Source organism: Exophiala oligosperma (assembly GCF_000835515.1).
Source record: "Exophiala oligosperma strain CBS 72588 unplaced genomic scaffold supercont1.1, whole genome shotgun sequence".
Lineage (NCBI taxonomy): Eukaryota > Fungi > Ascomycota > Eurotiomycetes > Chaetothyriales > Herpotrichiellaceae > Exophiala > Exophiala oligosperma.
The window spans coordinates 1,269,402-1,295,722 of NW_015622818.1; the positions used below are offsets into that span (position 1 = coordinate 1,269,402).

General features: G+C 50.7%; 10 protein-coding genes across 10 annotated transcripts; 5 read left to right on the forward strand and 5 right to left on the reverse strand.

Annotated features, from left to right (window-relative positions):
• Positions 1–72: 72 nt before the first annotated feature.
• Positions 73–3,910, reverse strand: PV06_00431 (calcium/proton exchanger). The gene is made up of 2 exons (XM_016400931.1): positions 3,538–3,910; positions 73–3,488 (listed from the first exon to the last, which is right to left on the reverse strand). The coding sequence occupies exons 1-2, from the start codon at positions 3,659–3,661 to the stop codon at positions 277–279; spliced, it is 3,336 nt and encodes a 1,111-aa protein (XP_016267984.1). The 5' UTR covers positions 3,662–3,910; the 3' UTR covers positions 73–276.
• A 634-nt stretch (positions 3,911–4,544) lies between these two features.
• Positions 4,545–6,170, forward strand: PV06_00432 (26S protease regulatory subunit 8). Its single transcript, XM_016400932.1, has 3 exons — positions 4,545–4,861; positions 4,911–5,536; positions 5,590–6,170. Exons 1-3 carry the CDS (start codon positions 4,627–4,629, stop codon positions 5,896–5,898), a joined length of 1,170 nt encoding a protein of 389 aa, XP_016267985.1. The 5' UTR covers positions 4,545–4,626; the 3' UTR covers positions 5,899–6,170.
• PV06_00433 (uncharacterized protein) lies at positions 6,167–7,487 on the reverse strand. The gene has a single exon (XM_016400933.1). It carries the CDS (start codon positions 7,300–7,302, stop codon positions 6,352–6,354), a length of 951 nt encoding a protein of 316 aa, XP_016267986.1. The 5' UTR covers positions 7,303–7,487; the 3' UTR covers positions 6,167–6,351.
• Positions 7,488–10,366: 2,879 nt separating this feature from the next.
• Positions 10,367–11,301, forward strand: PV06_00434 (uncharacterized protein; the record flags this gene model as incomplete). Its single annotated transcript, XM_016400934.1, has 1 exon — positions 10,367–11,301. The coding sequence occupies exon 1, from the start codon at positions 10,483–10,485 to the stop codon at positions 11,299–11,301; it is 819 nt and encodes a 272-aa protein (XP_016267987.1). The 5' UTR covers positions 10,367–10,482.
• A 12-nt stretch (positions 11,302–11,313) lies between these two features.
• PV06_00435 (uncharacterized protein) lies at positions 11,314–12,844 on the reverse strand. The gene is made up of 3 exons (XM_016400935.1): positions 12,591–12,844; positions 12,285–12,525; positions 11,314–12,226 (listed from the first exon to the last, which is right to left on the reverse strand). Coding segments are annotated over exons 1-3 (891 nt in total). The 5' UTR covers positions 12,593–12,844; the 3' UTR covers positions 11,314–11,578.
• Positions 12,845–13,104: 260 nt separating this feature from the next.
• On the forward strand, positions 13,105–13,959 carry PV06_00436 (uncharacterized protein). The gene is made up of 2 exons (XM_016400936.1): positions 13,105–13,216; positions 13,270–13,959. The coding sequence occupies exon 2, from the start codon at positions 13,411–13,413 to the stop codon at positions 13,795–13,797; it is 387 nt and encodes a 128-aa protein (XP_016267989.1). The 5' UTR covers positions 13,105–13,216; positions 13,270–13,410; the 3' UTR covers positions 13,798–13,959.
• Positions 13,960–15,930: 1,971 nt separating this feature from the next.
• Positions 15,931–16,860, forward strand: PV06_00437 (uncharacterized protein; the record flags this gene model as incomplete). Its single annotated transcript, XM_016400937.1, has 4 exons — positions 15,931–16,065; positions 16,117–16,336; positions 16,393–16,465; positions 16,515–16,860. 4 exons carry the CDS (start codon positions 15,931–15,933, stop codon positions 16,858–16,860), a joined length of 774 nt encoding a protein of 257 aa, XP_016267990.1.
• A 117-nt stretch (positions 16,861–16,977) lies between these two features.
• Positions 16,978–18,098, forward strand: PV06_00438 (uncharacterized protein; the record flags this gene model as incomplete). The annotated part of the gene is made up of 2 exons (XM_016400938.1): positions 16,978–17,196; positions 17,286–18,098. The coding sequence occupies 2 exons, from the start codon at positions 16,978–16,980 to the stop codon at positions 18,096–18,098; spliced, it is 1,032 nt and encodes a 343-aa protein (XP_016267991.1).
• PV06_00439 (uncharacterized protein) lies at positions 18,008–19,139 on the reverse strand. Its single transcript, XM_016400939.1, has 2 exons — positions 18,658–19,139; positions 18,008–18,541 (listed from the first exon to the last, which is right to left on the reverse strand). Exons 1-2 carry the CDS (start codon positions 18,951–18,953, stop codon positions 18,343–18,345), a joined length of 495 nt encoding a protein of 164 aa, XP_016267992.1. The 5' UTR covers positions 18,954–19,139; the 3' UTR covers positions 18,008–18,342.
• A 5,935-nt stretch (positions 19,140–25,074) lies between these two features.
• On the reverse strand, positions 25,075–26,164 carry PV06_00440 (uncharacterized protein). Its single transcript, XM_016400940.1, has 2 exons — positions 25,630–26,164; positions 25,075–25,486 (listed from the first exon to the last, which is right to left on the reverse strand). Exons 1-2 carry the CDS (start codon positions 25,693–25,695, stop codon positions 25,229–25,231), a joined length of 324 nt encoding a protein of 107 aa, XP_016267993.1. The 5' UTR covers positions 25,696–26,164; the 3' UTR covers positions 25,075–25,228.
• Positions 26,165–26,321: the final 157 nt, after the last annotated feature.

Genomic DNA, 26,321 nt, shown 5'->3' on the forward strand with positions numbered 1-26,321 from the left:
TCAGGTATTATACAACAGCTAATTATATCACAAGCATGTTCAAGACTAGGATTGAATAAAACATGTATTGATAAGAATAATATGCAACACTCACTCCTATGTGATGCCATGCACCGTACCCAACCATCCTAATTATAATCCTGTAGCCTCGTTCCCATGGGAACCCTTGATAAGCCCTCGTTGAACCAAACGCCCTCGCTCGATGTCTATCTATTCGGTGCTATGTCCATGGAAACCTGTGAAGATCTTGTGTATGGTACCCGACCTTTGCCCTGCTCACAGTTCACGAGCCGGTCTAACACTAGAAACACCCATGGGGCCGGGACCACCAGATTGCCAGGCGTTTGCTTCCATGATCGTGAGCGTCGTGAACCCACTGAAATAGTATCCCATCACGACCACAAGATATGTCATGACCAGGATACTACCTTTGAAGTAGTTGCTCTTCCCTTCACCTGACATATAACTCAACAAGAACACGCACAGGATAACAGTCACCATATCCCACTGCGGAAAGATGAGGTTGAAGGTGTGATCAATGAGATCGCCAGCATCGATGAACCGACCATGTACCGCTGAGAATAGCACCAACGCTGGGATTTGCAGCAAGCAAACTTGCAGTGCATATGCCGAGCCAATTTCCATGCTCAATGCAATGTTTCCGTTCATAGCAAAGGAAATGGCGTTCAGGAACTCGGTGGTGTTGGGTACCAGCGCGAACAGAGTTATACCGAGGAATTTCTCATCAATGTCGACTGACTCAAGAACGACGTCTACCGTATCGACCAGGATTTCGGCGACGATCGCATATGCCACAGTCGCGGTCAACAGGATGACGGACGATTTGGTTCGACTCCAATTTGGTGCGTCATGTCCACCTGGTTCTCCAGTTTCAGCTCCTCCATGTGGAGCGGCATGCTCAAGAGCAGGTGTGGCAAAGGCGTCTTGGTCAGTCACAGTTGTCTTCCGGCTGACGCTCGGTCTTTGAATTTTAACAGTGTCCAATTTGTATGCATGAGTTGCCTGGTAGGCCGCAGTTCGTGGGTGATTAACCGCGTCTCTTGCGGCAACGGTGGCTGCGGTGGCTGCAATCTCTGCAACCTGTCGGACCAAATTATTGTTGTCTTCTTCAGACAAGGAAGGTACAAATGGTAGACTTTCAGGACTTGCGGCCAGATCCGTCCCATGGCTTGATTTAGGTGGTACAAGGTGTGGGAGGTCGCTTTGGTCGCCAAGGCGTGCATGGCGAACTGACTTGGGCGTGACTGGACGCTCGCGTTCATTTTGAGCATCACTTTCAGATGGAAGACCAGCCGAGCGAAGTGACTGTCCTAGGATTCGCTTGTAGAGTTGTGACTCGCGGATCGCTGTCCTCGGTACATAGCCGTTTGGATTGTTCAGAAACTGCGAATTGACCACACTGGGATGCCGGGTGTCCAGGGGACTGACATCCGTAGCTTGCCCACCAGGAGGTGCCTTCTTCTCCTCTGGATCTGTGCTCCAAATAATGGCAGCGTGTGTTCTTAGAGTGAAGAGTAGCCCAATGATGTAAGAGGAGAACAAAAAGATAGCTGCCATCCAACAGTATGGTCGGACTGCCTTCACGTAGAACTCGTCTGTGATGGCTGGAAGTTGCCGGAAATAACATTGTCGACAGTCTCTCGGGTCCAAGTCATCGTTTGTGCATGACCTGCAAATCAATTCGTGGCTGCCATATATTTTGTAAAAGAGCGTCGGCCCAAAGGCTGCAATTGTCGCAAATAGTAGCATAGTGGACGTGGCGCCAGCAGATCTGACATTGAAACGTTGAGTCTTTCGCTTAATGGCACCAAAACACATGGAGAGTCCAGGAAGGAGTAGAATGCCAGCGAAAATGCTGCCAATGATACTACCTTCCACCAGTGCCCCTTTACCTTCGTTGAGCGCGATGCAATATAGATAAACCTCGACGACAGTGGAAAAGAATGCATTGACAGCAGCCCCCATTCCCATTGAGGATTGTGCAGATATCGATGCTACTGCTTGCCCAATGAAATATGCCAAAGGAATGATGGAGATCAATGCGAGCGTGAACGTCAGGGCCGGACTGGTAAGCCAGAAGTTGATTCCCAAGGCCACCTTCAGGACGAAATAGTCCAGAATGACGAAGACCACCACAGCGAGAAAATTGATGAGGAAGATGTTGGTCCCGTCGACAGTGTATTTCCAGTATTTGATGCCGACCGCACGATAGGTGCATAGAAGGATCGATGATGGCTTGGTTGAGCTTCTAGCAGTCGAGACATCGCGATGGAACTTGAGTGCAAGAGGCCGTTTTCGTAAATTGGAGAACAGGATGAGTGTAACTCGGCCCATAGGGATCCAGAAGACCATCAGCCAGCAGATACCAGAGGCGAGAAGCAGGAGGGGCGCCACATAGAAATAATAGACGACGAAGAAAATAACTCGGCCCAGGGTCCACTGACCACGACCGAAAAGACGACGCTTTTTGTTAGACATGGTGGTATTTTGTCGGTCACTTCTACCACTTCGAGCCAGGAGACTGTCGGTCTCACTTGCAGAGTCTATGCTGTTCCGATGTCGACCGACAATTGAGCCTGAATGAGTGAGCGTTGGACCGAACATGAGTCGACCATATTCAAGATCACCACTCTGCCATCGTTCGTATTCGCTGATGCTTCGGCCTTCGCCTTCGTCTTCTTCCACATAATTCTCGTCTTGAACAAGTTTGACAAACTTCCCAAAGGGCCAGAAGAGATAGTTGGACAATTCCAAGAACACTCTGCCGTACGCAGCCGCACTAGGGTCGAAGGCGAAGATGAAGCAAGCAAGGGCTGCAATGGCCGCGGTGACAGCTAACCACCAGCCAAAGAAAACAGTCCAGAGGCAATTGAAGAACCATAGCCACGGACTTACGATCTGGCTCGGAGATGAATGGATGTCCTCTTCCGCAGCTTTCTCGACAGATCTCCCTTTCTTGTATAAGGCAGGCTTCCATATTCTGATACCAAAGGGGTGGGTTTGATTGATAGCTAATTGTCTATCCCGTAAAGTGAAGCTCTCTGCATCACTCAGCTCTTCCTCTTCATTGTCCCCCAGATTCCCAGCTTCGGGATCATTTGCAGGCTCTTCGGGGTCGGCCTCGACAGGCTCCTCTGGGGTGGTCTCTTCGGGTTCCTCTTCTGCAGAATCGACACGTGCTAGAGGCGCTGGGTGAGTTCTTCGACGAACAGTAGACTGTTGTCGAGATATGCTGGGTGTAACTTGCATACTATTCGCCTCTTCAACCTCTGACGGGTCGTCGTCAACCGAGAATTGCTCCCCACGGTGAGGCAGTAATTTTCCCGCTCGAGTGGACGACCTTCGCATCGTTGGCGGTTTCTTGGGTCTCGTCAATTGAGGAGAAAGGGGTGGGAAGTCGGAGACATCGTCGACTCGGGAAGTGAGAGGTCGCTGGCTGGCAGTAGCCTGTACGTTGCCGAGAGTGCCTGCAGTTCTGTTAGATGTCACTGCAGAATTCTATGTGTTGCCAATTACCATAGTCCCTTCTAATGGTGTCCGGGGCAAGTGAACCGCCCGTGGGTTCAGCTTGCGTGTCTGGAACAGACCGGAGCACTGGGCTTTTCGCTGGGCTCCTCAGAGGTGTCTCGCTTCCAGACATACTGGATGTTCTGATGTACTGAGTTAGGCGGCAGGCCGAGAGAGACGAATCGAGGGCACGAGGTCCAAGCAAGGCAAATGAATGCCTGAGACAGGCCTGCAGCACATCAGATAATCATAAAGATACAGATATAGTCAGTTGATCTATCGGTAGGAAAGGTATGAGGAGTAATGGCGACGATGGCGCTGTGGGGAGTTGAACTGGCGGCGAAGAACCAGCGACAACACGTCAATCGAGGCACGTGCGAAGGATATCAGCAAGTCAGAAGAAACAGATGATGCATGAAATGTACACAAAAAGCCTGCAGCTCCGGCCCACTTGTTGATGGATATGGAGACGGAGATGGTCCGGGGTGGCTCACCCAGGCTGCCCTACACCCACTAGAGAGGATGACACCAGCTGAAGTGTACCTATGTAGGTAGCTAGGTTACCAGACATGTAGAAGTGTGTTATCTAAAGGTCTCTATCATCCGAGTACCCGTACCGCATTATCTTGAGCTCCATTCCTTACCAAATAGCGGTTGTAATACGTTTCTTATGCAGTGATGTTCGGTGTTGCGCTGTTCTTGTAATAAGACCAAAGATGGCAAAGATGAAGTAGTGGGACACCAGTGCCCGAGCGTGACCTTGAGCATGCCTAAAGTGAAGCCAATAGGGCATGTCAGGCGGTACGGTTAGTGCCTATCGACGGGTTCCAGGAGGGTTGCATGAGGGTCACAGAGGGCGCCAAGGGCCCTTGTCCTCGCCTAAAAACCCGAAGTCTGCAAGAGAAGCATCGGCTTATGTAAGTCACTCTCAGCCTCGCCGCAGCTGCGCCAACGAGGCTGTTCCCAAGGCTGCGTTTTGTAAACGCGGCCAATGTGTCTATTTCCTCCCTCGCCATCAACGACCGCACTCATTGTTCCTACCGCCCTCCATCCTGACAATACCTCTTCGTATCACCCGAGTCCGCGTCTTGAAACATCATGGCTCTTGACAACTTTTATCACAACAAAATCGAATCACTCAAGCTTGAAATCATCCAAGGTCAAGCCGTCCTCCGAAGACTAGAAGCTCAGCGAAATGACTACAACTCAAGAGTACGGCTATTACGAGAAGAGCTGGGGCTTCTTCAACAGCCAGGATCATATGTCGGAGAGGTCGTGAAAGTAATGGGCACCAAAAAAGTACTGGTCAAAGTACATCCAGAAGGCAAATATGGTTAGTGTCGATTGTTTCGCTGGTACCACCTTAGCTGACAGGATTTTAGTCGTCGACATCGCAGACAATGTCGATATCTCCAAGCTGACGGTCGGAAAACGTGTTTCCTTGCTCTCGGATTCCTACAAGCTCGAGAAAATGCTCCCCTCATCGGTCGATCCTCTAGTGTCGCTCATGATGGTCGAGAAAGTGCCGGACAGTACATATGACATGATCGGTGGACTGGATCAACAGATCAAGGAAATCAAAGAGGTCATCGAGCTTGGTTTAAACCATCCAGAACTATTCGAATCCTTAGGTATCGCCCAACCGAAAGGTGTTCTACTCTACGGTCCTCCTGGAACCGGAAAGACCCTCCTGGCTCGTGCTGTGGCGCATCACTCCAATTGCAAATTCATCAGAGTATCTGGGTCCGAGTTGGTGCAGAAATATATCGGCGAAGGCAGTCGAATGGTCCGAGAACTTTTCGTCATGGCAAGAGAACAGGCCCCTAGCATCATATTCATGGACGAAATCGACAGTATAGGTTCCAGCCGTGTTGAGGGAAGCAGTGGAGGTGATTCAGAAGTACAGAGAACCATGTTGGAATTGCTGAATCAGCTGGATGGTTTCGAGCCTACCAAAAACATCAAAGTTATCATGGCCACTAACCGACTGGATATTCTAGATCCTGCAGTAAGTACAAGAACTCCCATCGTGACATATGCATACTGATTCTCATGCGACAGTTACTCCGGCCTGGTCGCATCGACCGAAAGATCGAATTCCCCCCGCCAACGGTCGAAGCCAGAGCCGATATTTTGAGAATCCACTCAAGAAGCATGAACTTGACCAGAGGGATCGACTTGAAGAAGATTGCAGAGAAGATGAATGGATGTTCAGGCGCTGAACTCAAGGGTGTCTGCACAGAAGCAGGCATGTTCGCCTTGCGAGAACGAAGGATTCATGTCACCCAGGAAGATTTCGATCTTGCCACGGCCAAAGTACTCAACAAGCACGACGACAAGGAAGTCTCGCTGGGCAAACTGTGGAAGTAGATGGTTTCTCATATCCATCTTCTCGTCATTCATGTTTCTGCATAGCGACAAAATGTAATGTTATCAAACTTGGGGTCGGGCAAGGATAGAAGTCCTTCTGGTTTCAAGATGGCAGGCATACCCGGCGTCAAAGTGATACAACATATCCGAATGTTGAAGATGCGCCGTTTACAGGATAGCCTTTTCACTCCTCTAGGGACGAGGCCTTGGTAGACACAACACGACTTGTTCAAAGTTCAAAAGAGCTCCCTGTTGTCGTTGATGTAATGTTGATTTCTATGGCTCTATTTTCTTCCTGTATCGCTGTGGTACTGCCAGGCAATGCTATGCTGTCTCACTCCCACTTGATTTTCTCGTTCCAATTTTCCAAGTCTGTATCAGATCCAACCCAGGGCGGTGCCCAACCCATGTGATACTCTGTGACCCCAACGTGGAGGGGATGGCGGTTCTGGTTCAGTGCTCGTACACCATCTCACCTTCGATATGGCTCCAAAATTCCTTGACCAACTCCTTTTGGCCCTCCCCGTCCTTGGCCCCTTTTACGGCGAGATACTTTCGGTGGGTGACGGGGATGTCGAACCGTCCACTCGGGTTCCCGTCGACGATGACACCTCCCGCCTCGGTCAGGATCACCCACCCAGCGCAGACGTCCCACGCCCAACATCCGCCCTCCCAGTACGCGTCCAGCACCCCCTCGGCGACGCCGCAGAGGTTCAAGGCCGCGCTCCCCAACGCCCGGGCGCTGTGCACCATGGCGCCCCCGTCCTCCTTGCTCCGGCCCAGGCGAGCCCACGTGTCGGTCTTGGTCTTCCAATTCCGTCCCGACCGGTCGCTCCCGAACTCGATGGCCACGACACACTCGTCGAGGCCACCCAGGGCGGTGAGTTCTTTCGTGGGCAGTTTCGTACCTTGGTCGCGACTCGGGGGCTGTCGTCGTTCTTGGGGGTGACCGGCAGGAACGTCAAACACAAAACTCCCTTTGCCCTTGACGCCAGTGTACAATCGGCCGGTGAATGGGTTATACACGACACCCACGCTGGGGGTCCTGTCGATCGCGAACCCCAACGACACGGAAACATAAGGAAACCGGTGTACAAAGTTGGTGGTGCCGTCGATCGGGTCGACGACGAACGTCGGTTCCGGCCCAAGTTTCTGACCGGGTTGGTACGTCTCTTCTCCCATGAAGGAGAACCCCGGGTACAGGGTGCGCAGCTCGGACGAGATGAAGGCCTCGACGGCCTGGTCGGTCTCGGTGACCAGGTCGGCGCTGTTCTTTTTGGTGTTGCTGGAGCTGGTGCTCGGCCGGGCATCCGTGATCATGCGTCCCGCTCTGAGTGCGATGGAAACCAAATGGTCCCGGAGGAGGTCGAGGTCGATGTCCACACCTGTTGTTGTGGATGACATTTTTTGGATTTTGTAGGTATAGATATGGGTTTAGACTTAGTCGAAGTGATTTCGAGTTGTTTTACTCTTTCCCTGTGAAATGTCCAAACAAATATGATGGTTGTTGGATAAATGTTGAGGAGGCTTGCTTGTCTGTTGGCCTCTCCTAGTATGGACAAGAGATGACCAGTCTGTCCGGGTCGAATTATAGGTATCTTTGTTACGCGGTACGCTATAGGGGGATATTGAAATCAAAGTACAAAAATATTTGAAGTATCAAGATCTATCGGACAATGACGGCGAACTGCATTGTCCCAAGACCACAAAAAAGTTCCCACCAACTTGTGGTCGAATCATAACCCGAACTATCACCACGAGTAGATATACAGTGAACTGTATCAAGACATTGAAATTATACCATGTACTCGTATCAAGCACCCCCTTGATATGCTGATGAGAACACTCTGATACACATGCCAGGCCTTTGATGTATTCGTCTTGAAGGGAAGAAGCGAGAACGAATCTCTCCAGGTTTAAACAGCCAATATAATAATAACAATAATACTGACTCACGCCAGAAACGCACTCGCTCAAAAAGGACAAGACTAGAAAAACACCAGACATGGTTCGGTACAAAATCACTGACATTATGGATCTCATGTTCGTCCTCAGCGATCAATCCCCGCCACCATCCCCATCCCTGGTCTCATCACGATTCCTCTCAGGAGATTGTCCACGTTCACTCCTCGCATCCTCGTACAGCCCCTCGCTCTCTTCCGATATACTACTCATGGTCCTCGCGTGACTGATGCTCCTATTATGCCCGTGCCTCGACTTTCCCGACACGGGCATGGGCACAGCGACACCGATCGCACCACCCGTGGACCCATTGGTTTTGTTATTTTGACGTTGGCTTCGACTTCCAGAGTCATTGGTTCTTGCCGCCGCGGCACCGTTCAAGGGTCTGCTCTCGATTTGCTGGGTTGTGGAGGGCGTCGAGAAGCCGAAACTGAAAGGTCTCGGTATCCGACTCCGCGGGTGAAACGACATGAGGGGGTCGTTAAGCGCTCGGCGGTACGCTGACCGGTTGAGACGCTTTTGACGCCATTCCCGGTACTTTTTGTTGAAAGGCGGGCAAAACCGTAAAAGGAGAAACAGAGCCACTAGCAGACCGAAGACGGGGAGAATGACTGCGACGACGACTTCGCCGGTTGATAGGTTCGTGGTTTTGCCATGGTTCGTCGACGATGATGACGGAGAAGAAGGGTCTGAAGAGGAATTCGGGTTCGATGATGATGGGTCAGTCGAGTTGGGGTCTGAGCCCGAAGTAGATGACGAGCCGCCTTCGCCGCCATTATTGCCATTGCCGGAAGACCTGCTGTCGCCGGTCGTGGTGGGATTGGCTGAGTTTGTGGTTGTTGATCCTGAACCTGAACCTGAACCCGAACTCGGTCCAGGGAGAGTGCTTTGCGCGGCGGCCGATCCTGTTCGTGTGCCGATGGAGCTGGACCCTTCTGGATCCGTATCGCTTCCTGAAGAAGAAGATTTTGTCGCTGCTGTCCCCGTCGCTGTGCCTGTTGCCGTGGCATGATCAGTTCCAAATCGAGTGCCCGTCGTCTTCTGGCTTGAAGTTGGCCCTGTCTTAAGGGGGTCAGGACTAGAAGCCAGGGTAGTTGCTTCGGGTCCGATGGTGAACAGTCCATCTGTCGAGGTCGCGGCGCTAAGAAGACTGTTTGCGACACTTTCTAGAGGAGTACCTGGACCTGGTAGGACTGGAGCCGGAAGATCTCGAGATCGGAAAGGTATTGGTATTACATGGGCAGTGATCGGCGTCAATGAAAGAAACAGCAAGATCTCGACAGGGAGCATCTTCAAGCGCCTGTTCGAGTCTGTGTCGTCTTTGCTGATGTTTCTGTTCGAGGTATACAACAACAACAACAACATCAAGCACATCTGTGCCAGGCACAAAGTGTATCCGCCGTGTTTGACGAATGCGCCGAAAACTCCAAGCTAGAATTCTTTCGTTGCTTTGGAAAACAAGACGGGAAGTAACAAAAAGGAACCTGATACACGCCAAAAAGGAGACGAAGAAACTCCAAAAGGAAGCAAAAAGGAAGGAAATGACACACGAGGAAGGCCGTAGGATGAACGATATGGAGGGCAAAGACAAGGATATCCCAAAAAACCACACCCTCTTTGTTTTGTTGACACCAAGTGCTCTAGTGATGTACTTACAAGTTTGCTCCGTAGTACGGAGTAATAGAGCGTGCTTCATATTGTTCCCCACGCAAAAATCAAGACGAAGTACTCAATTGGCCCCCGGCGAGTCGGGTACCTTGCATTTTGGCGAAAACTCCTCCCCGGGGTGGCTTATACTGACTGGCACTGGTACAAACCTGTTAGAGGTTTGACCGGAGGGTTGGCCTTTCCTCCATTCTGGGGGCTGAGTTCTTCTCCGTGGGTAGTTGAGATAACTGTACCTGAGGGAGCAAGGTGCGTACTTGGCTACTCCGTATGAGGCCTCCAACGTTTGGCGTTTCAGGTATTTAAAGCAAGGCAGAAAAAGGCACTAGGATCCGACCCAGCCTTGCGACTAATAAGGGAGGGAATCGGGCACGTACAAGGCCGACATGGTGATCATGACCAATCTGATTCATTTGGTTGTCTTTTGGAGTCATCCTGCTGTAGTCCGGACGTACTTGTAGACTTTCTTGGTTGGACGCGTGGAATACGGGAACGGGTGTCATGGTTCCTCCGGTAAAATGTAGTTAAACAAAGCCTGGGAGACGAATCGTCGATGGCTGGTACGGAGGACATACGCGTACTAGCAACGATTCAGTTGAATAAGCACCTTGTGGGATGATTTACGCAGTAACACCAATTGATCATCGAAGAAATAAATTCGAGAAAGCTCCCTGGACTTAAGAGGTACGTACAGTAGGGCTGAGAAAAGGCCGCCAATCCTATTGGTGGCCTTGCCGGAGGATCGTCCTTGAACTTTCTCTGGTAGAGCTTAGACTGATGCGAGCACTCCATGCTCCAATCCTCCATGATGGAAACCTGGGATTGTTGTATGTAGGTAATCGAACGACTTTATTGACCCTCGAAGCTCCTAGTTCAATACGGTACGGAGCCTTACGATCTTGTTCTTGACGAATTGTTTTAGTTGTTTTATGGATCATAGAAAAGAAAGCCCGACCAATGTCATTCTCAACCATCACACCAATGTCAGGATGTTACAGAGTATTGCTACGGAGTCTGGATACGAGTAGGAGTGGCCGCAATCATGTTCATCCCCTATCGACGTGGACGAGCAGCATAAGACCAGGCCTTATTTTCAGAGGACACTCAATGGTTTTGGGCCAGCCTCTTCGCCATTTATCTTTGGCGGCTACAATGGAAAACCCAATCACCATCTCGAATGATCGTCAGAAGATCACATTTCGCTTGAAGGATGGTTCCGAAATCACACAGCAGTTCCACCCTACGCCAAAAGCAAAGACCGACAAACTCACAGCGGCACTTGCGTCGTTACTGTCGGACAAGGCCGGTACGAGGAATGCCACAGCGCCGTCGACATCGTTTGGCACGAGCCACTGGGTCCTTGACCCCCTGGGAGACGCCATCCATAGACACCTTGCCTTGACGTCGCCAGAGGAACGTGACAGGGTCGAAAAGGCCATCATGGAGGAAGCGGACAAGATGAACCACCACCCTCACATCGCTCGAGTCGGCGAGGGCGACAACGGTCAAGGGCAGTTGAACAATTGCTTGACCGTCACGTGTACGACACATAGTCCGCGAGGACTGAGTGTTCGAGATACGAGGCTGGCCGCGAAGATCAATGAGGTACTCTCAGAGATTGACGTGACGAGGCCTGTCGTGGGATCAGTGCCCGGACAAGGTTCGAATGAAATATCAGAACGCGTAAAACTCAGCCGCAAAGCTTCTATATTCGAAAACCGGCAAAAGATCCTGGAAGCCCTAGACAACTGCGGTTGTGAAAATGCAAAGTCATGATCTGGCGAAAAGTGGACGAGAATAATAATATGTATTTCCTCATTAAAAAGCCAGCAAGCATGCTAGGCTAATTCAACGCTATGCCAAAACCCGGTCCCTGATCCTCAGTCTAAGAAACCCCAAACCACACGAAGAACGCCCGCTTATGCAACCCTTTTTTTGACACGCTCTCAGGCATTTCTTCTGTTTCGACCAAATATATACAACGAAGCCGGTCGAAGAGCTGCGTCTTGACAGAATCAAGGATGATTCGGTTGTCTTTGTGGCAAAGCAAAATTTATTCAACTTTTTTCGCAACAGCAGCCTTCTGTTCCCTGGTCTTCGGGGCTGAAGCACTACCGGCCTCGGTGGCCATCATAGCATCCCACCATCGGAATGAGCTGGCGTAGTTTCCGAGGAATTTCTCGTGGTGGACATCGTGGTGGTCGGCACCAGCCCAGAATGGAAGGAAGTGGTGCAAGCTCCAGGGGAATTCGTAACCAGAGTGAGCGTCGATTGCCTGGAACAGACGGCCAACAATCCAGAGGTACATTGTCATGATGTGGAGATCTTTGAAAATGGCGCAGAAGACAATGGGAATGCCGACAGTGCCGAAAGCCAGGATCATGGTCTCGATAGGGGAAGCATATTCAGCAGCAAGACCGAAAGGTGCGCTGTACTGGTGGTGGAGCTTGTGAATCATCTTGTACAGACGAGGAGTGTGCAGAAGTCGGTGAAACCAATAATGCCAGGCATCTTCGAGGACGAAGAACAAAGCAATTTGCCATGCCATCTTGGTCCAGTGAGGGAATGGAACCGAAGTCGAGAGACCAAAGTATTGTGCCATCGGGTGGAAGAGCCAGATTTGTGGCAATTCGACGGTAAAATGAGAGAGGAGGACGAGTTTGGCGCATTGCCATTGTTCGGAAAGGGTCGGCATTTTTTGCTATTGTCATAATATTAGCCGGGTGTTTGTGGTTATGTGTCTGTGGTATTCAACTTACGCCCTGGATCTTATATCTGCGGAAGTAGGGGATCTTGTCCATGATCATGAACGGTACACACCGACCAAAGTAGACAAGCTCGTGCATTGCGAAGGACATGATGCCGGTGGCGAGGACGTCGTTCTGCATGTAGGCGTACCACGCTGCCCACGCCTTTTCGAACACATTGAGGTGGACATTATATTGTGAAATGTCGTTGAAATAGTCGCCATAAGTGACGGGGGTGGCGTAGGTAGAATTCCTGGAGGGGGAATTGTTGTTAGCAACGGTACAGACGGATGCGATAGGAGGATGCGGGATTCATACATCTTGCCGGGAAAACTCTGCCCAAGACGGCCTTACAATGAGTGTGTTTTGCTTGTTCGACCTCCGGAAAAGAATGAACAGTGAGAGAAAGCTCGTAGGTGAGGTTGAGAAGCAGGGGATGTAGAGGACGAGAGGGAAGAATAAATTCAAGATGCGATAGACGGTCAGGGACTTTTCTTTGATTGGAGGTGGGTTGGTTGGGAAGGTCTAATTGGCCAGCTGGGGTGGTGGCATCACTCGGGGCTTCAAGGGGCATGAAGTGGAAGATGAGATTTTGAAGATGATCTGACCCGTGCCGAGTGTGGACTGACCAGTGGCGTGTCTTTGTGCCTGGCCAGAAGCTGGAAGAGCTGGATCCGAGATAGCACCACTAGTTACTGCACGTGATTTGATGATGCATTTTCAGACTTATATTCTACCGTATAGGATTAGTGCGGAGTACAGCTCTCTTCTCGTGCATTTTAATGCTCCGAGGTCTTGGTCGTTCGTCCATCCCACCCACGTGCTTCATACCAGCAAATATACTGGCACAATTTCCATCACCTCTCTGACCAGGCTTGATAATGGGCATACATCACCATACCAGGCTCGGCTGCCGGGTACGGACTTATGACGGATCCATGTAGGTATGTATGTAAAGTACATATGGATGGATGTGTCTAAAGTTACACACCTTTAGCAAGCACCATTTCACGAAAGAGTCCTAGGAATACAAACTAGTTCTAGCCATACTAGTACTCTTTGCACAACCTTGACAAGCCTTTTGACAAGCGCAAGATCGACCGCACTGTTCACGAGTCACTTACCTACCCGAGCAACAATGCCTTCCATCAAATCCGTCCCACCTCCTCGACCTTCTCGCCCTGCAAGCGTTTTCTCCGCGTCTTCGATCGATACCCTCGTTGCAGATCAAGGCTATCGTGGTTTCTCATCCCGAGAAGCCTACCTACAAGCCTTGCATGAATGGGCGGAAGAGAAGAAGTATTATCAATCTACGGAACAATTGCACGGCTTCTACGGGAGAAAGACAGTCGATGAGATTCTGGGCAATCAAGGTGGCAAGGCTCCAACATCTCGAAGAGCCACTGTCGCTCGATTGGACACTGTCCAAGAGGGCCGGACCGTCCAAGTCGTGGATGCGCCGGCAAAAGAGAGTACAGGAAATAGACTGAAGAAAGCTTTTAATCGACGAAAGTCCACTGCTTGAATGGTCTGGTACCTCTCCCATTGATGATATTGGTATGACTGCTTGTGTACATATACGACTCACATTTTTGGTATTTATGGAGCCAGAAACAGATTGATCAGGGATCTTTCATTTTGATTGAACATACAGGCTCTATGATGAATACATAACACACAATTCCACGGCTCCGGTTTCTGACATTCTAGTTACATCACATTCCTCTTTCGCCATCAAGCGGTGAGCCGAGTGCTGTTTGCATGCTCGATTCAGTGCCTAATCTCTGCTTGGGGTTGATGAAGCTCAGGCTGGTGAGGCACGAGCGTGCTTACTGGAATTGGCTTTGCCTGTTGCTGGGGACTTCTCGGTCTTGGTGGGTGATTTTTTTCTCTTCAGCAGCAGTTGCAGCATTCGCCACTTTCCTTCACACCCGCTTCCTCACCAGCGACGGTTGCTCCCTTTCCCTTTTCTTCGTTCTTTGCACCATTTGCCCCATGTTCCTTGGCCGCCTTTTTGCTCTTCGCAGATGCACCCCTATCCCGATCTTCGTCTTCGCAGGTACTGTCCTTGTCTTCGTCCATCTCAGCGTGACTCTTGCGCACTTGCATTCAACCATCAACAATGCCCATGGGTACCCCATACCGACCATCATGCCCGCCATGGCCTGAATTGCAACGAGCTTGCTCTGATTTTCGTTGAAATGGACTATACCGGGGCTGTGGACCTCGCAGGCGCCGCCGATGGGGTCCTCACAACGGAACGCGGCGAGCTGAACAGCGTGGGAACCAAAGTTGGCGATGCGGAGGGTAATTTGCCATGCTGGTATGCCGAGGTCGTGACTGACTTCCTCGAGGCTGCGGCCGGCGATGATTGCTCGTATGATATCTTCGGGTTGGGCCACGTTTTGGAGGCTTTGAAAAATCGTTTCTTCAGAAGGACCGCACATTTTGATGAAACGATTCTGGGCTGATTTCGTGACTGGAAGGTGGGATGTGTTGTTTGTGGTTGTTGATCTGTTTCTGTCTGCCTGTTGGCAAAAATTCTGAGACTGCTGTGGTATGATGAGAAGGAATAAGGAGAAGTAGCAGTGGTAAGTAGGACTATTTGAGTATGCAAGAGGGACTGCATCTTGTTTGTCTGCTTGTCTGCATGTTTGCCTTGTTGGTGTTGATTGCTGCCTTGGCCATCAACTGCTGTCAACCCTGCGCATGCTCCCGCATGGGCCTCTGATGAGAATGCGTTTTGTTGTGTTCCTTTCTCGGGATACTCACACCGGCATGCATCTTCCAATGCATCTCAAGCCTTGTAGAATGGTCTGGAAGATGGAAAGAGTTGGTTTGAGGTTCCTTTCCGCACGATACGGCGAACTCTGCAGCGCAACAATTGCAAGGCAAATATCCTGACCATCACCACGGCGTTATGGTCGGGCAGTAGTGATGGTCAAGCTCACTGGGCTCTGCGGAGGCTCAACGAAGTCCTAGAACTACACTAGTCTTGGTACTCACAAAGTCATGTCACTCACTTTGTGCCTTGCTGGCCTTGGGAATCTCAGCTGGTCGTTGCCTCTCGTCGCCTATATCTTGGAGGGAAGAACGTATTACTCTTGAGAACTAGATTGAGAGTAGGTAGTTCTCTACGTCTCCGCCATAGTTGTCGAGTTAGGGCTTTGATTGATGGAATTGGCACCTAAATAGAGCCAAGACTGCCAGCAATTCACAGACTTTGGGGCTGATACCACCATCTGTTCTCGATTCTTTTCAACCTTGTCCCGTATTCACTCTCACAGCTACGACGACGCTTTATAATAAGTGCCCTCTAATTGTCTGTGCCCATGACTGAAACGATGTCCGCCGATCCAAACAGGCGAAAGCCTCCGTTGGCATATTTGGAAGAAGCGCTGTCGACGATTCCCGTGTATCAGAGAGTAATTATGTATCTGATTCCCGAGCAAGACAGCCCTTCCAACCAGCGATAAGAATCTCACGAAAGCGTTATGGTAGGATCGCTATTTATCGCAACGCGCCGTCTCACTTGAAAAGCCCACGGATCTGACCAGACAGAGAGATTGAAGATAAGGTTGGCACAGGCAGCATTCGCCCTCAAGGCGCCGATGATCTTTGACTTCTCGTCCCATTTCCATTCTTTAAACGAAACAATATGAGGTTGTCCACCAAATGTTTGTTGCTGACATTGGTAGGATTGGGTTCTGCTCAATTCTTTCCACCAACACCTGAAGGTGTGACAGTAGTCAAGTCGAAAACCCAGGATGGAGTGTCAATTTCGTTCAAAGAGGTACGCACTACATCAATGGTCTATTCACTGCACTGACATGATGACTTCCAGCATGGAATCTGTGAAGCAACTCCTGGCGTCAAGTCATATGCTGGCTATGTACGCCTGCCACCAGGGGTTGTAGACGATTTGGGTGTCTTCCAGAACTATACCATCAACACCTTCTTCTGGTTCTTCGAATCAAGAAAAGATCCCGCAAATGCGCCACTGTCGATATGGATGAATGGTGGCCCTGGAAGTTCCTCCATGATCGGCCTTTTGCAGGAAAACGGTCTCTTCAAGGGAGGATCTCCTCACTTATCTATGGCTTGCTCATTCATGCTACAGGACCATGCAATATCAATTATGACTCCAATTCAACAGCACTAAATCCATACTCCTGGAACAATGAGGTGAATATGTGGGTGCCGTCTCATCTTGCATGACTCTTCGTCGCTGACCATGTCTAGGCTTTATATCGATCAGCCAAATCAGGTGGGATTAAGTTACGACGTCCTTGTCAATGGCACACAAGACTTGCTTAATCCCAGTGGCGACGTTATCGTGGATGACTTCACCAGCGGAGTTCCTAAACAGAACAGCACGTTTCTCGTGGGAACATTCCCGTCACAGCTCCTGAACTCGAGTGCCAACGGAACCACAAACTCTGCTAGAACGCTGTGGCATATGGCCCAAGTCTGGTTTCAGACGTTCCCTAAATATAAACCTAACGATGGCCGGGTCAGCATCTGGACAGAAAGTTATGGTGGGCATTATGGACCAGCATTTGCTGCGTTCTTCGAAGAACAAAATTGAAAAATCGCAAATGGTACTTGGACCGACGTCGGTGAGACGTACGAGATTCACCTTGATACCCTTGGCATCATCAATGGATGTATTGACACTCTTGTCCAAGAACCTAGCTATCCTCACATGGCGCTCAACAATACCTATGGCATCAAAACGATCAACCAAAGTGTCTATGACGCAGCCATGAAAAGCTTCACCGAGCCTGGTGGTGTACAAGTACTCATTGAGACGTGCAGAGCTCTGGCTGCCGAGGGAGACCCTGGAAACCAGGGCAACAATTCGACCGTTAACGATGCTTGCGCAGAAGCCAACGATGCCACTTGGGATATGGAAGGTCCTTATGTCGAGTACTCGGGCCGAAATTATTATGACATTGCGGCCATCGACCCTGACCCTTTCCCACCGAATTACACATCGGCTATCTCAATCAGCCACATGTGCAGGTGGCATTGGGAGTTCCTCTCAATTATACGAATCCGGGAGGCAATGCGCCATATTATGCTTTTCAAGATACTGGATATTATCCTCGAGGAGGATACCTGAAAGATCTCTCGTACTTGATCGACAATGGGATCAAAGTTGCTTTGGTGTATGGTGATCGTGACTACGCGTGCAATTGGATCGGGGGAGAAGCCGTTTCGCTGGCCGTCAACTACTCGCACGCCTCTGACTTTGCAGCCGCAGGGTATGCCAACATCAGCGTCAACTCGAGTTATGTCGGCGGTATGGTCAGACAGTTTGGTAACTTTAGCTTCTCGCGTGTCTTCCAGGCCGGTCACGAAGTTCCTGCGTATCAACCAGAGACTGCGTATGAAATTTTGCGCCGTGCGCTCTTCAACCTTGACATTGCGACGGGCCAGGAAGATACGGCGAAGAACGATTCCTTTGCGACCATAGAGTTGCCTGACACTTGGTCGATCAAAGACACTCCTCACGAAACCAAGGAGCATATTTGTTATTCACTTGCTTCAAGCTCCAGTTGTACAGACGAGCAACTACAGAGTATAATTGACGGGTCGGCCTTGATTTCAAAATATATTCTGGTCGATAATTATACGCTCGGTCAGTTTCCAGGCTTGGCGACTGCAGGTAATGAAAGTGGTAACGGAAGTGGTAGTGGTAATGGTAATGGGGGAAATGAGAGTGGTAACGATGACAACGATAGCAGTGCGACGATTGTTGCTATGAGTTCAGGGATGTGGTTTTTGATTGCTGTGACGGTCATGGCCACGACTGGTGTATGAAGTCTTTGAAACGACGTTCCATTGACTTTTGACAACCTTGGAATATGATGATGCCGGTATGTACAAATATCCGACGTTCCTGACTATTGCTGTTCTTGGGATCTTCGATCGTGCTTGCGGCTTGTCTCTCAACCCAACCTAACATTTCCCCTTCTTCGTTCCTTGTTTTCCCGTCCACTCACGTCCGCATGGTACTTGAATTTAGGGCTGGAGCGTGAGCCTGCGTGATTGCTGGTGTAATGCCTCACTTTGTCTTATTCTCCTCTGCCTTTTTCTGTTGCTCTAGCGTCTTGATGGGACTGTCTCTCGGGTCTCGAAACTCGTACTCGGTCCCCTTTTCCCTCCTCGCCTGTTGAATTTTTGTCTTCTCCGAACCGAAACTTTTGTTGGAATGGAAGATGTAATAAAATGGGACAAAGGAAACGGCGGCCGCCAAGGCGTACCTATTCAACGGAGGTATGGGTTAGTCCTTTAGATCCCTCAAAATGAAGATGGCGGATGATGGTGAACGGGATAAAGCAGAGCGTGAGGAAAGTGAAGACAAGTAAGAAGAACTTACAAAGGTAATCTACTATTCTGATGCTGTGCTTCTGGCCTAGAAGGTGCAGCCTTTTCGGCGTAGGTCCTTTTGGGTGGTGCGTGTTGTAGTTGTTGTAGACGTGGTACCCTCAGGTCTCCGACCCTAGGTATTTGTTTCTTTGTCTGTACAGATCCTCGCATCATGACAGTCGATCCTCGACCTAGTATTGATGCCATTGTTGCGAGATGTTTCTGGTGCTGTGGTGATGTATATATGTAGTGGTGTTTGCTTGGTGTGTGGATGTCGGTAGAAGAATTGTTTCCACTCATGTGCATCTCACCTTTTTCAATCAAGAGCAGACTGACCCCGTGGGTTTCGACCTTTTCCCTCCCAATTACATACCTTACCTAGAACTCTTCCCGGAAGTGCATCACGGGTTGAGAACATCGTCATGACTTTTTTTTAGTTGGTCCGGACACGAGTATCGTTTACATCATCGATAGCTGGAGATCCCCTCCGAGACTCCGAATACTGTCGTAGGTCAACCAGGGTTTTGTACAACCAAAATTCTAGGCCAGGCATCCCTGCATGAATGCCCGATCCAGTAACCCGACTTGCCTCTTTGAGCGATTCAGTGGTGTTTTGCTCAACCGACAAGACATTTGATGCCTGAGGATGAAAAATTTCCTGCTACTCTGGGCCTTGGATACTGTACCTCGTTTAACATGTATGTACAAACCATCAACAACTCTATCTTCACCTTTTATTGTTTATTTCCATTGTCATGACAGAAACAAAACATGTCAGCTAGCTTCTCGAGTAGTCAATACATACAAAATCATACCAAAAACTCATTAAAATTTGATGGTACATGAAACATGGTCAATCAATGACAATGACACAGATCCAAAAAAAAACATAGGAAACAAGACCCCAAAAAACCCTCGTCAGTCTCAACCGTAGTTACTTCTTCTGTTCCTTATTACCCAATAGAATCGTAACGGCCTCATCCCAACCACGTTCCTCGACGATTTCCATCACGGTCCTCCCAGATTCGTCCTGGGCCTCGAGGTCAACCTTGCCTCCATGTTCCACCAGACATTTCAAAACGGTGGCGTCGCCATTCTCGACGGCCTGTAGGATGGCGTTCCACCCTCGGTACATGAGGTTGATGTCGGCGCCTCGAGCCAGGAGCATCTCGATCATCTCGGTGTCGCCGCGGAACCGACGGATGGCCTTGATGATGGGCAGATGTTCACCGGGGGCGTTGACGTCGGCTCCGGCCTCGTCGATCAGAAATTTGACAATCTCCTTGCGACCTTCGCGGATGGCCGTGGTCAGCGGGGAGAACACACCTCCGTTCTTGTCCTCGACGCTCACGCCGGCGGCGAGGAGAAGCTTGATGCTCTCAAGTTCGTTGGCCGTCACCGCCATCTCCATCACGCCCTTGATGGCACGAGGGTTGTGCACCTTGGGGAGTAGTTTCTTCAAGATGGCAGGCTGCTTCACCGCCATGCAGATGGGCCAATCTTGGCCACGGATTCCCGGGTCGGCCCCGTGCGCGAGCAAGACGTCCACAAAGTCGACTCGATTGTCCCGGATCGCCGTGGTCAGGGCAGTGTACCCTTCGGGCGTGCGATCGTTGGCACTGACGTCTTGCTCCAACAGGTACATCAGCGCGTCCTTGTTGTTGTGCGCCACGGCCTTTTCGATGATGCCCTTGGGCCTGTGGAGGTCGGAACCGGCAGCGACGAGTTGAGGGAGGAGGTGAGTGCGGTGGTGCGTGACGCATTTGAAGGCGGGATACTCAGCAGCGGGTTCGTTGGGGTCGGCTCCGGACGCAAGGAGCAGCGAAACGAGTTCGGTGCGGTTGTCGCGAATCGCAGTGCAGAGAGGCGTGTAAGCGCCATCCTTTTTCGCGTTGACGTCGACACCGGCTCGGATGAGGATCGTGACGGACTCGATGTTATTGATCGAGGTTGCGAGTTCGAGAATGCCAGGACATCGCTTGAATGTGGCACCGCGAGAAATCATGAGTTGGAGGGCCTTGGGGTGGTACGTGGCTGGCCAAAGAGGGTGTTTGGGGCCTGGTAGGTTCGGGTCCGCACCATGGTCCAAGAGGAGTTGAACCAGGTCGATCCGGCCTGCTTGGATAGCGACAAAGAGTGGAGTTTCGCCGCGATTGCTCTTGCCGTTGGCGTCAGATCCATAGATGAGGAGAAGCTCGGTCAGACGTCGAGGCGAAGTCTTTGTGACCGCCATGTCGAGCAGAGTATTGCCGTCGGAAATGTTGAGGTTCGCATTGCCACCGTATGTGAGCAGAAGTTGCACAAGCTCGACTTTGGTCTCAGCCACGGCTGCTGCGATGGGCGCCTCATTGCTGGGTCCGGCCGGCAGATTGGGATCAGCCCCGTATTTGAGTAGCAGCTTTGTCCCGTCGACAAAGGACGCCTCGATGGCAGCCAGGAGTGCAGTGGAGGACGATTTGTCAACGCTGTTAGGGTCGGCGCCGAAAAGTAGCAGGAGGCGAACACTTTCGGCATCGCGGTTGAGGACAGCTTCGCGAAGAACATTCATATCGATTCCACTGTCCGGAGGAACACCACAGTCGAGTAATTGTTCAATCATCTTGTGCTTTCTCTGTTGAATCGCACTGGCGAGGGCATTCTTCAGGGCCGCCGAGTTAGCACCAGTGTTTTGCTTGGGAGTCCATCGAGGGACGGTAGAAGGATCAGCCTTGATGCGGACGACCTTTTGTGATTGTTTGTCGTTGAACTCAATCTCAGAAATCATATCTTCGATTTGTGTGAAAGAGTCTGCCGTCTTGACTGAGAGGTGGTCGTCAAGCGTGACATCAGTAGGGGCGGTTTCTACACTTGAATGCGGTCCAAGATCTCTGGTTGCAGAAGTTGCAGTGTACTTGCTGGATCGAATACTGGGGAGAGCCTTGACGCTATGCGTGTCACCATTGCGATGAACACTATGGACGTCACCATTACGGTGGATGCTGTTGTGGATGCTGTGGGCGTCGCCGTTGCGGTGGTCGAGTGAGCTGGTTCGTGGATCCACGTTGTGGCCGACCAGTGCGCTCAAGTCTTCGTCAAGTCGTGGAAAGAGCGAGTAGTTCGCGTGCTTGTCGCTTACACTCGAGATCGGAGGCAGTGGTGGCAGATGGTCGGGAACCTGAGAAGAAGGCGGCGTTTGCCCAATATGACTTTGTTGCTGGGAAGGTGGTAGAGGCGATGAATTGATGGACGGGATCTTGCCAGGATTCATGCGCTCGAGCACAGCAGCAAGACCTGTATACCCAATACCGACCGAGGCATCGGCTTTTGCATCTCCCAGCGACCACCTGAAGACCAACGCGCTCATCCTGAGGGCATCTCGGCTCTTCCCCAGAGATTCTCTGATCTTGTGGATTTCATCATCCGAGAACATGCTGTGCCACCCTCTCTGGAATCGACCGAGGCGTCCCTTTCTTTCGTATTCCAGAAACTTGGTCAACATCTGGTTCAGCACGATGAAGTCGTCGTTGGTTTGCCTGAACTTCTTGTCAAGCTCTTGGACCATGTCTTGAGGGAACTTGGTTTGCGACCGTCCCGCTTCATTCAGACCCGCTTCAATGGACCACAGAATGCGGGAGATGTCAAGAAAGTCGCAGGCGAGCTCCTTGAATCCATGAGGCTGATGCTTGACGGTGCCCAGGTACTCCAGCATCCGTACCGAGATGCTGTTTCCCACGTTGGTCGCCATGGTACAGAGCTCCAGGAGCGTCTCTTTTCCTTTCTTGGGCGCCATGACAGTGGTTGAGTATGCAGTGAGAGCTCAGGAGGAGAGAGGTTGATCTCGTGCTCCTGCGCACCCGCGGGAGCGTTTAATCGTCACACAGGAAGAAGAGTCGCAGCCGCGGAGAGAAGGGCAGAGAGAGAGAGAGAGAACACAACGAGCCCGTCTCGCAGGTGAGACAAATCGTCGAAACGGGGCTCCATATCTTTATCTCTGCCCGCGGACTCCCACAGCCAACATGGAAATTTGTCTGGTTTGTCCTACACCACGAACTAGCGCCCTGGTCGAGACTTGGAGCACCTGGAAGGTTTCGACCACGTTCTCATGCTAACGAAGCCTGTGCCCTGGATGGCAGCGGAGTCAAACGGTTGGGCTCGGTCAAGAACACAATAACACAGGGAGACAGTGAGGCACTGGAGGTTGCGAGGCGTCCCGGCCGTGCCAAAACGAGTCGTGTCAATGACGGCATCCCAGTTGCAGTCGTGGTCCCAGTGATTCTCAAAACCGGGTCCTAGACGAGTTCATTGGCGCCGTTCACTTCAGTTGAGGCTAGCCTCCAGGGTGTATCCTTGGATGAGGGATGCTTGGGAGTCGTCTTCAGGTTTCATTATTGCCTACCTGGGCCAAAACGGAAACACTTACCAATGAAGGCCATGCATCTTGAACCTCGTAGACGAAACTATGGGGCTGGCTCCGGGGGATATTGGTAGCACAAACCTGTGGGCCAAACCGTATCCAACACGCGAGAATCGTCAAATTCTAGCCTGAGCACCGGGCGATTGGAGCTTCTTGCCACAACCAAATCGGGGGATTCGCCGGGAATCTGCAGGTCCACTAACCCCTGATTCTAGCTTCGCGACGACTTTCTTCAGGCAAGGTCCGCCCCTCGAACTTCGACCCTGGCCGCAAATCATCTGTCACTGCTGCTGCCGCTGTCAACTGTAGATCCACAAAGCCAACATGACAACTTCACGAGGCGATCAAGAATCCCACCACAGCTCTGATGCGGATAGCTGGGCCGGAATTTCCAGCTAAATATTCCGCTGTGGGTACAGTGCAACCTACAGAGGCAGAAGATAGCGACGAGGAGGAGCCCACGTCTTGTCGTTGGTCTACACATGAAATGTCTCGGAGGCCTCAACTGAAGACCATGTACCCAGTACGAAGTACAGGAGACGAATTGATTCTCCAATGGACTGACCGATGAAGAGAGACCCTACACTTTCTGGGATGAAGGAAGGGTGCTTTGCATCTAGCTTCACTCTTCTTCCAATATCACATTCAGTCGTGTCACCTTACACGCGACCAGCAACGATGAGAGGCACTGGTATGCAATGTGCAATCATAATTCGACTTCATGGCCAACGAATCGCTTAAGGCCAAGACACTTGCAATCTGTTCGTGTACCGCCGACCGGCCCATCGCGCTCGCAATGGACGGATGGGCAAAACTCCCGACAGAAATCTTTCCCCTGCTTTTGTTTCTGTTTTCTTTTCCTTTGGGAACGATGAACCATTTACGTACGATCATGCTTCGGATTGTCTCCAGAATTTGCCTGCCGCCTTGTAGCGCCAAAATTAGTCCAAATCATAATAAGCCCCCGCCGTTGGGCGGTGTCTCTCTGCTGTGGTTTTCTTTGGAGGGCTGCTGGGGAAAGCCTCGTGGCTTGCTACACCACAGCTGAATCTCTTGAAGGTCAGGTCGTTGATTCGATGTCCCTAAAATCTTATCACAGGCTAAAGTAGATGCTGTGGCCACTTGGGTTTTCTTTCTTCACGTGAAACGCCTACTAGTTACTAGAGTTGTTCATCAGATGGTTCGCTTCTGAAAGCCACCACCGCTTTTGATGACTGGAAAATCGATCTCCACGATTGTCCTTCTGTTTGCTCATCGTTGTTAGTAATAACTTATCAGCAATGGCCCTTGTCTGCCTGGCAGCAGCACGTGCGAGATGACAGGAATACTATTATATACCACCCCTATCGGAAGGATATGAGCGATGGCATTTTTGGGGGGATTCATCGAGCCTTGAATTCCGCACCCTCAAGACTCGTCCGAGTAGTACGCATGTTGTGATTTTGCCACTGTCCCAGCCCGTCTTGCAGAAACAGATTTGACTGGTAAGTGGGGTTTGTGGTTTCCTGGAGAAGAGCCTGAACGACCTGTACCTGTACCATATGTATGCTCGTAGACGTCTGCCCTGAATTTCATGACAAGCCAGGAACTTGTGACTTGGATCTACTCTTATCTTGGGTCTAGTTTCAACGCCGGTTACACCAGAGCTGCCTGTCGCATCACCAATACGCTTTGTTGTGCAGGTGCCCAATTGCTAACGGCAGGGCCAGTCAAGTCAACAGGTGTCACAAGAGTATGCACCTATAAACTTGGTTCCGAGATGGGTGACTCGAGAGAAGTCGAGACCATGTATGTGTAGTGCCGACCGTCTACCCTACGTACTGTACCACCGAGTTATTATGACTAAACTCCATCGACAGATCTAGACAGCCGGGTGGAACGATCTGGATTTCATGTCGAGTTCCACATCCAAGGGGGATAGTAAAGTCCACGGCACACTGGCAGGTCGGGTACCCGCTACACTGATTGACATACGGCTGACCCAATGTCACATGGGAACTGAAATAGTGAATAACTATGTATTTGCAAATACTTGGTGATCTCAAAACCGCTCTTTCATCCTCTGTGTAGCGTCGCCGACTCACCGTCTCAGCCGTACGTATTGTGGTCCCAAGTTACTACTTTCCACCATCAGACATTTTTGTCTCTGGGCCTTCAATCTGGGACTTTGTGTGCAGACCACACCAGTTCACACCAATTCGAAGTAAGAAGGTCTAGATGAAGCCTTCGGTTGGTTTGAAATCACTCGAGTGGTCCGGCGATTCTTGCCAATCGACATGATGTCTGCATAACTGAACTTCATATTATCATCATGTTCATTGCCACACACAGTCCGAGTACATTTGTAAGTATCCCTCCACACGGTGAGTGTTTGTTGGCAATCCCATATCCCAAACCTACTCGCTGTTTTGTTCAAGGGTGTGCCTGTCAAAATGCCGTAGGGATACTAGTCAACATTTGTCAGTGAGGCAAGGTCTCGTCCCATCCACATGGATGATGGCAGACGCTTGACAGGGGCAGGTTGGTCACCCAAGCGACGTGCTCATCTGGTGTCACCATGCAGGGATTGTCCTTCATCGATTGACTTACAGAGTGAGTTCCGACATTCATACCCGACATGGCTATCGACCTTGAGCCTACCCTACCATGCTTCATACAATTGCCCTTTCATGTGGTTCGGCCCACATGAGACTGGATCAACAGCGACATCAGCCACGCCAGTCTTTGTCTTTACCCAAAAAAGATCCTTGATGGACAGGTACCATAGACTTTGGCCAGGACGTCTGCACTGGGTTCACTAGCCCTGAAGCAGACCCACGAGATCGAAGGAGAGATATTGACTGTGTGTGGTGGGTTTGCCGTTTACATTTCGGATCTGCATAAATCTGCACACTTTGACGTGGAGACGAGGCTGGCGACGGCGATGGTGGTGAATGAGCGGTGGTTGGTACCGCTTAATGTTGGTCAAGACAAGCCTCGCTTTCAAGCATCTTCACGTCATTCACGACCTCCAGATAAGGCCCGAACCTTCGAAGACTTTGGAAACATGTCTAGTGTCGTGGAAGATCACCCTCCAAGATCATCCTTGGGCTCTTTCGACCACGACTCCAGAGACACCAATATGTACCGCCTATCCTACACACAAAAGTGGCAAGCAACCCGCCCGCAAATGAATCCCACTTCGGGGTCTTGAGAGGTACCAAACAAAATGTCACGCCAACATCACGTAAAAGCTAAAGCCCGAAGATAGCTTCAGCAGGTGGCTAGTTAGTCCCCGATCT

Bases quoted from the DNA above. Each gene is read 5' to 3' on its own strand.
- PV06_00432 (XM_016400932.1), top strand. From the start codon at position 4,627: ATGGCTCTTGACAACTTTTATCACAACAAAATCGAATCACTCAAGCTT. The intron at 4,862-4,910 runs GTTAGTGTCGAT...ACAGGATTTTAG, and splicing joins ACATCCAGAAGGCAAATATG to TCGTCGACATCGCAGACAAT. The intron at 5,537-5,589 runs GTAAGTACAAGA...CTCATGCGACAG, and splicing joins TGGATATTCTAGATCCTGCA to TTACTCCGGCCTGGTCGCAT.
- PV06_00435 (XM_016400935.1), bottom strand. The intron at 12,227-12,284 runs GTAAGTTGAATA...TTATGACAATAG, and splicing joins GCAGATATAAGATCCAGGGC to CAAAAAATGCCGACCCTTTC.
- PV06_00440 (XM_016400940.1), bottom strand. From the start codon at position 25,695: ATGAAGCATGGTAGGGTAGGCTCAAGGTCGATAGCCATGTCGGGTATG. The intron at 25,487-25,629 runs GTAAGTCAATCG...AATGTTGACTAG, and splicing joins TGAATGTCGGAACTCACTCT to TATCCCTACGGCATTTTGAC.
- PV06_00433 (XM_016400933.1), bottom strand. From the start codon at position 7,302: ATGTCATCCACAACAACAGGTGTGGACATCGACCTCGACCTCCTCCGG.
- PV06_00436 (XM_016400936.1), top strand. From the start codon at position 13,411: ATGCCTTCCATCAAATCCGTCCCACCTCCTCGACCTTCTCGCCCTGCA.
- PV06_00431 (XM_016400931.1), bottom strand. From the start codon at position 3,661: ATGTCTGGAAGCGAGACACCTCTGAGGAGCCCAGCGAAAAGCCCAGTG. The intron at 3,489-3,537 runs GTAATTGGCAAC...ACAGAACTGCAG, and splicing joins CACCATTAGAAGGGACTATG to GCACTCTCGGCAACGTACAG.
- PV06_00439 (XM_016400939.1), bottom strand. From the start codon at position 18,953: ATGCACATGAGTGGAAACAATTCTTCTACCGACATCCACACACCAAGC. The intron at 18,542-18,657 runs GTAAGTTCTTCT...TCCGTTGAATAG, and splicing joins CAGAATAGTAGATTACCTTT to GTACGCCTTGGCGGCCGCCG.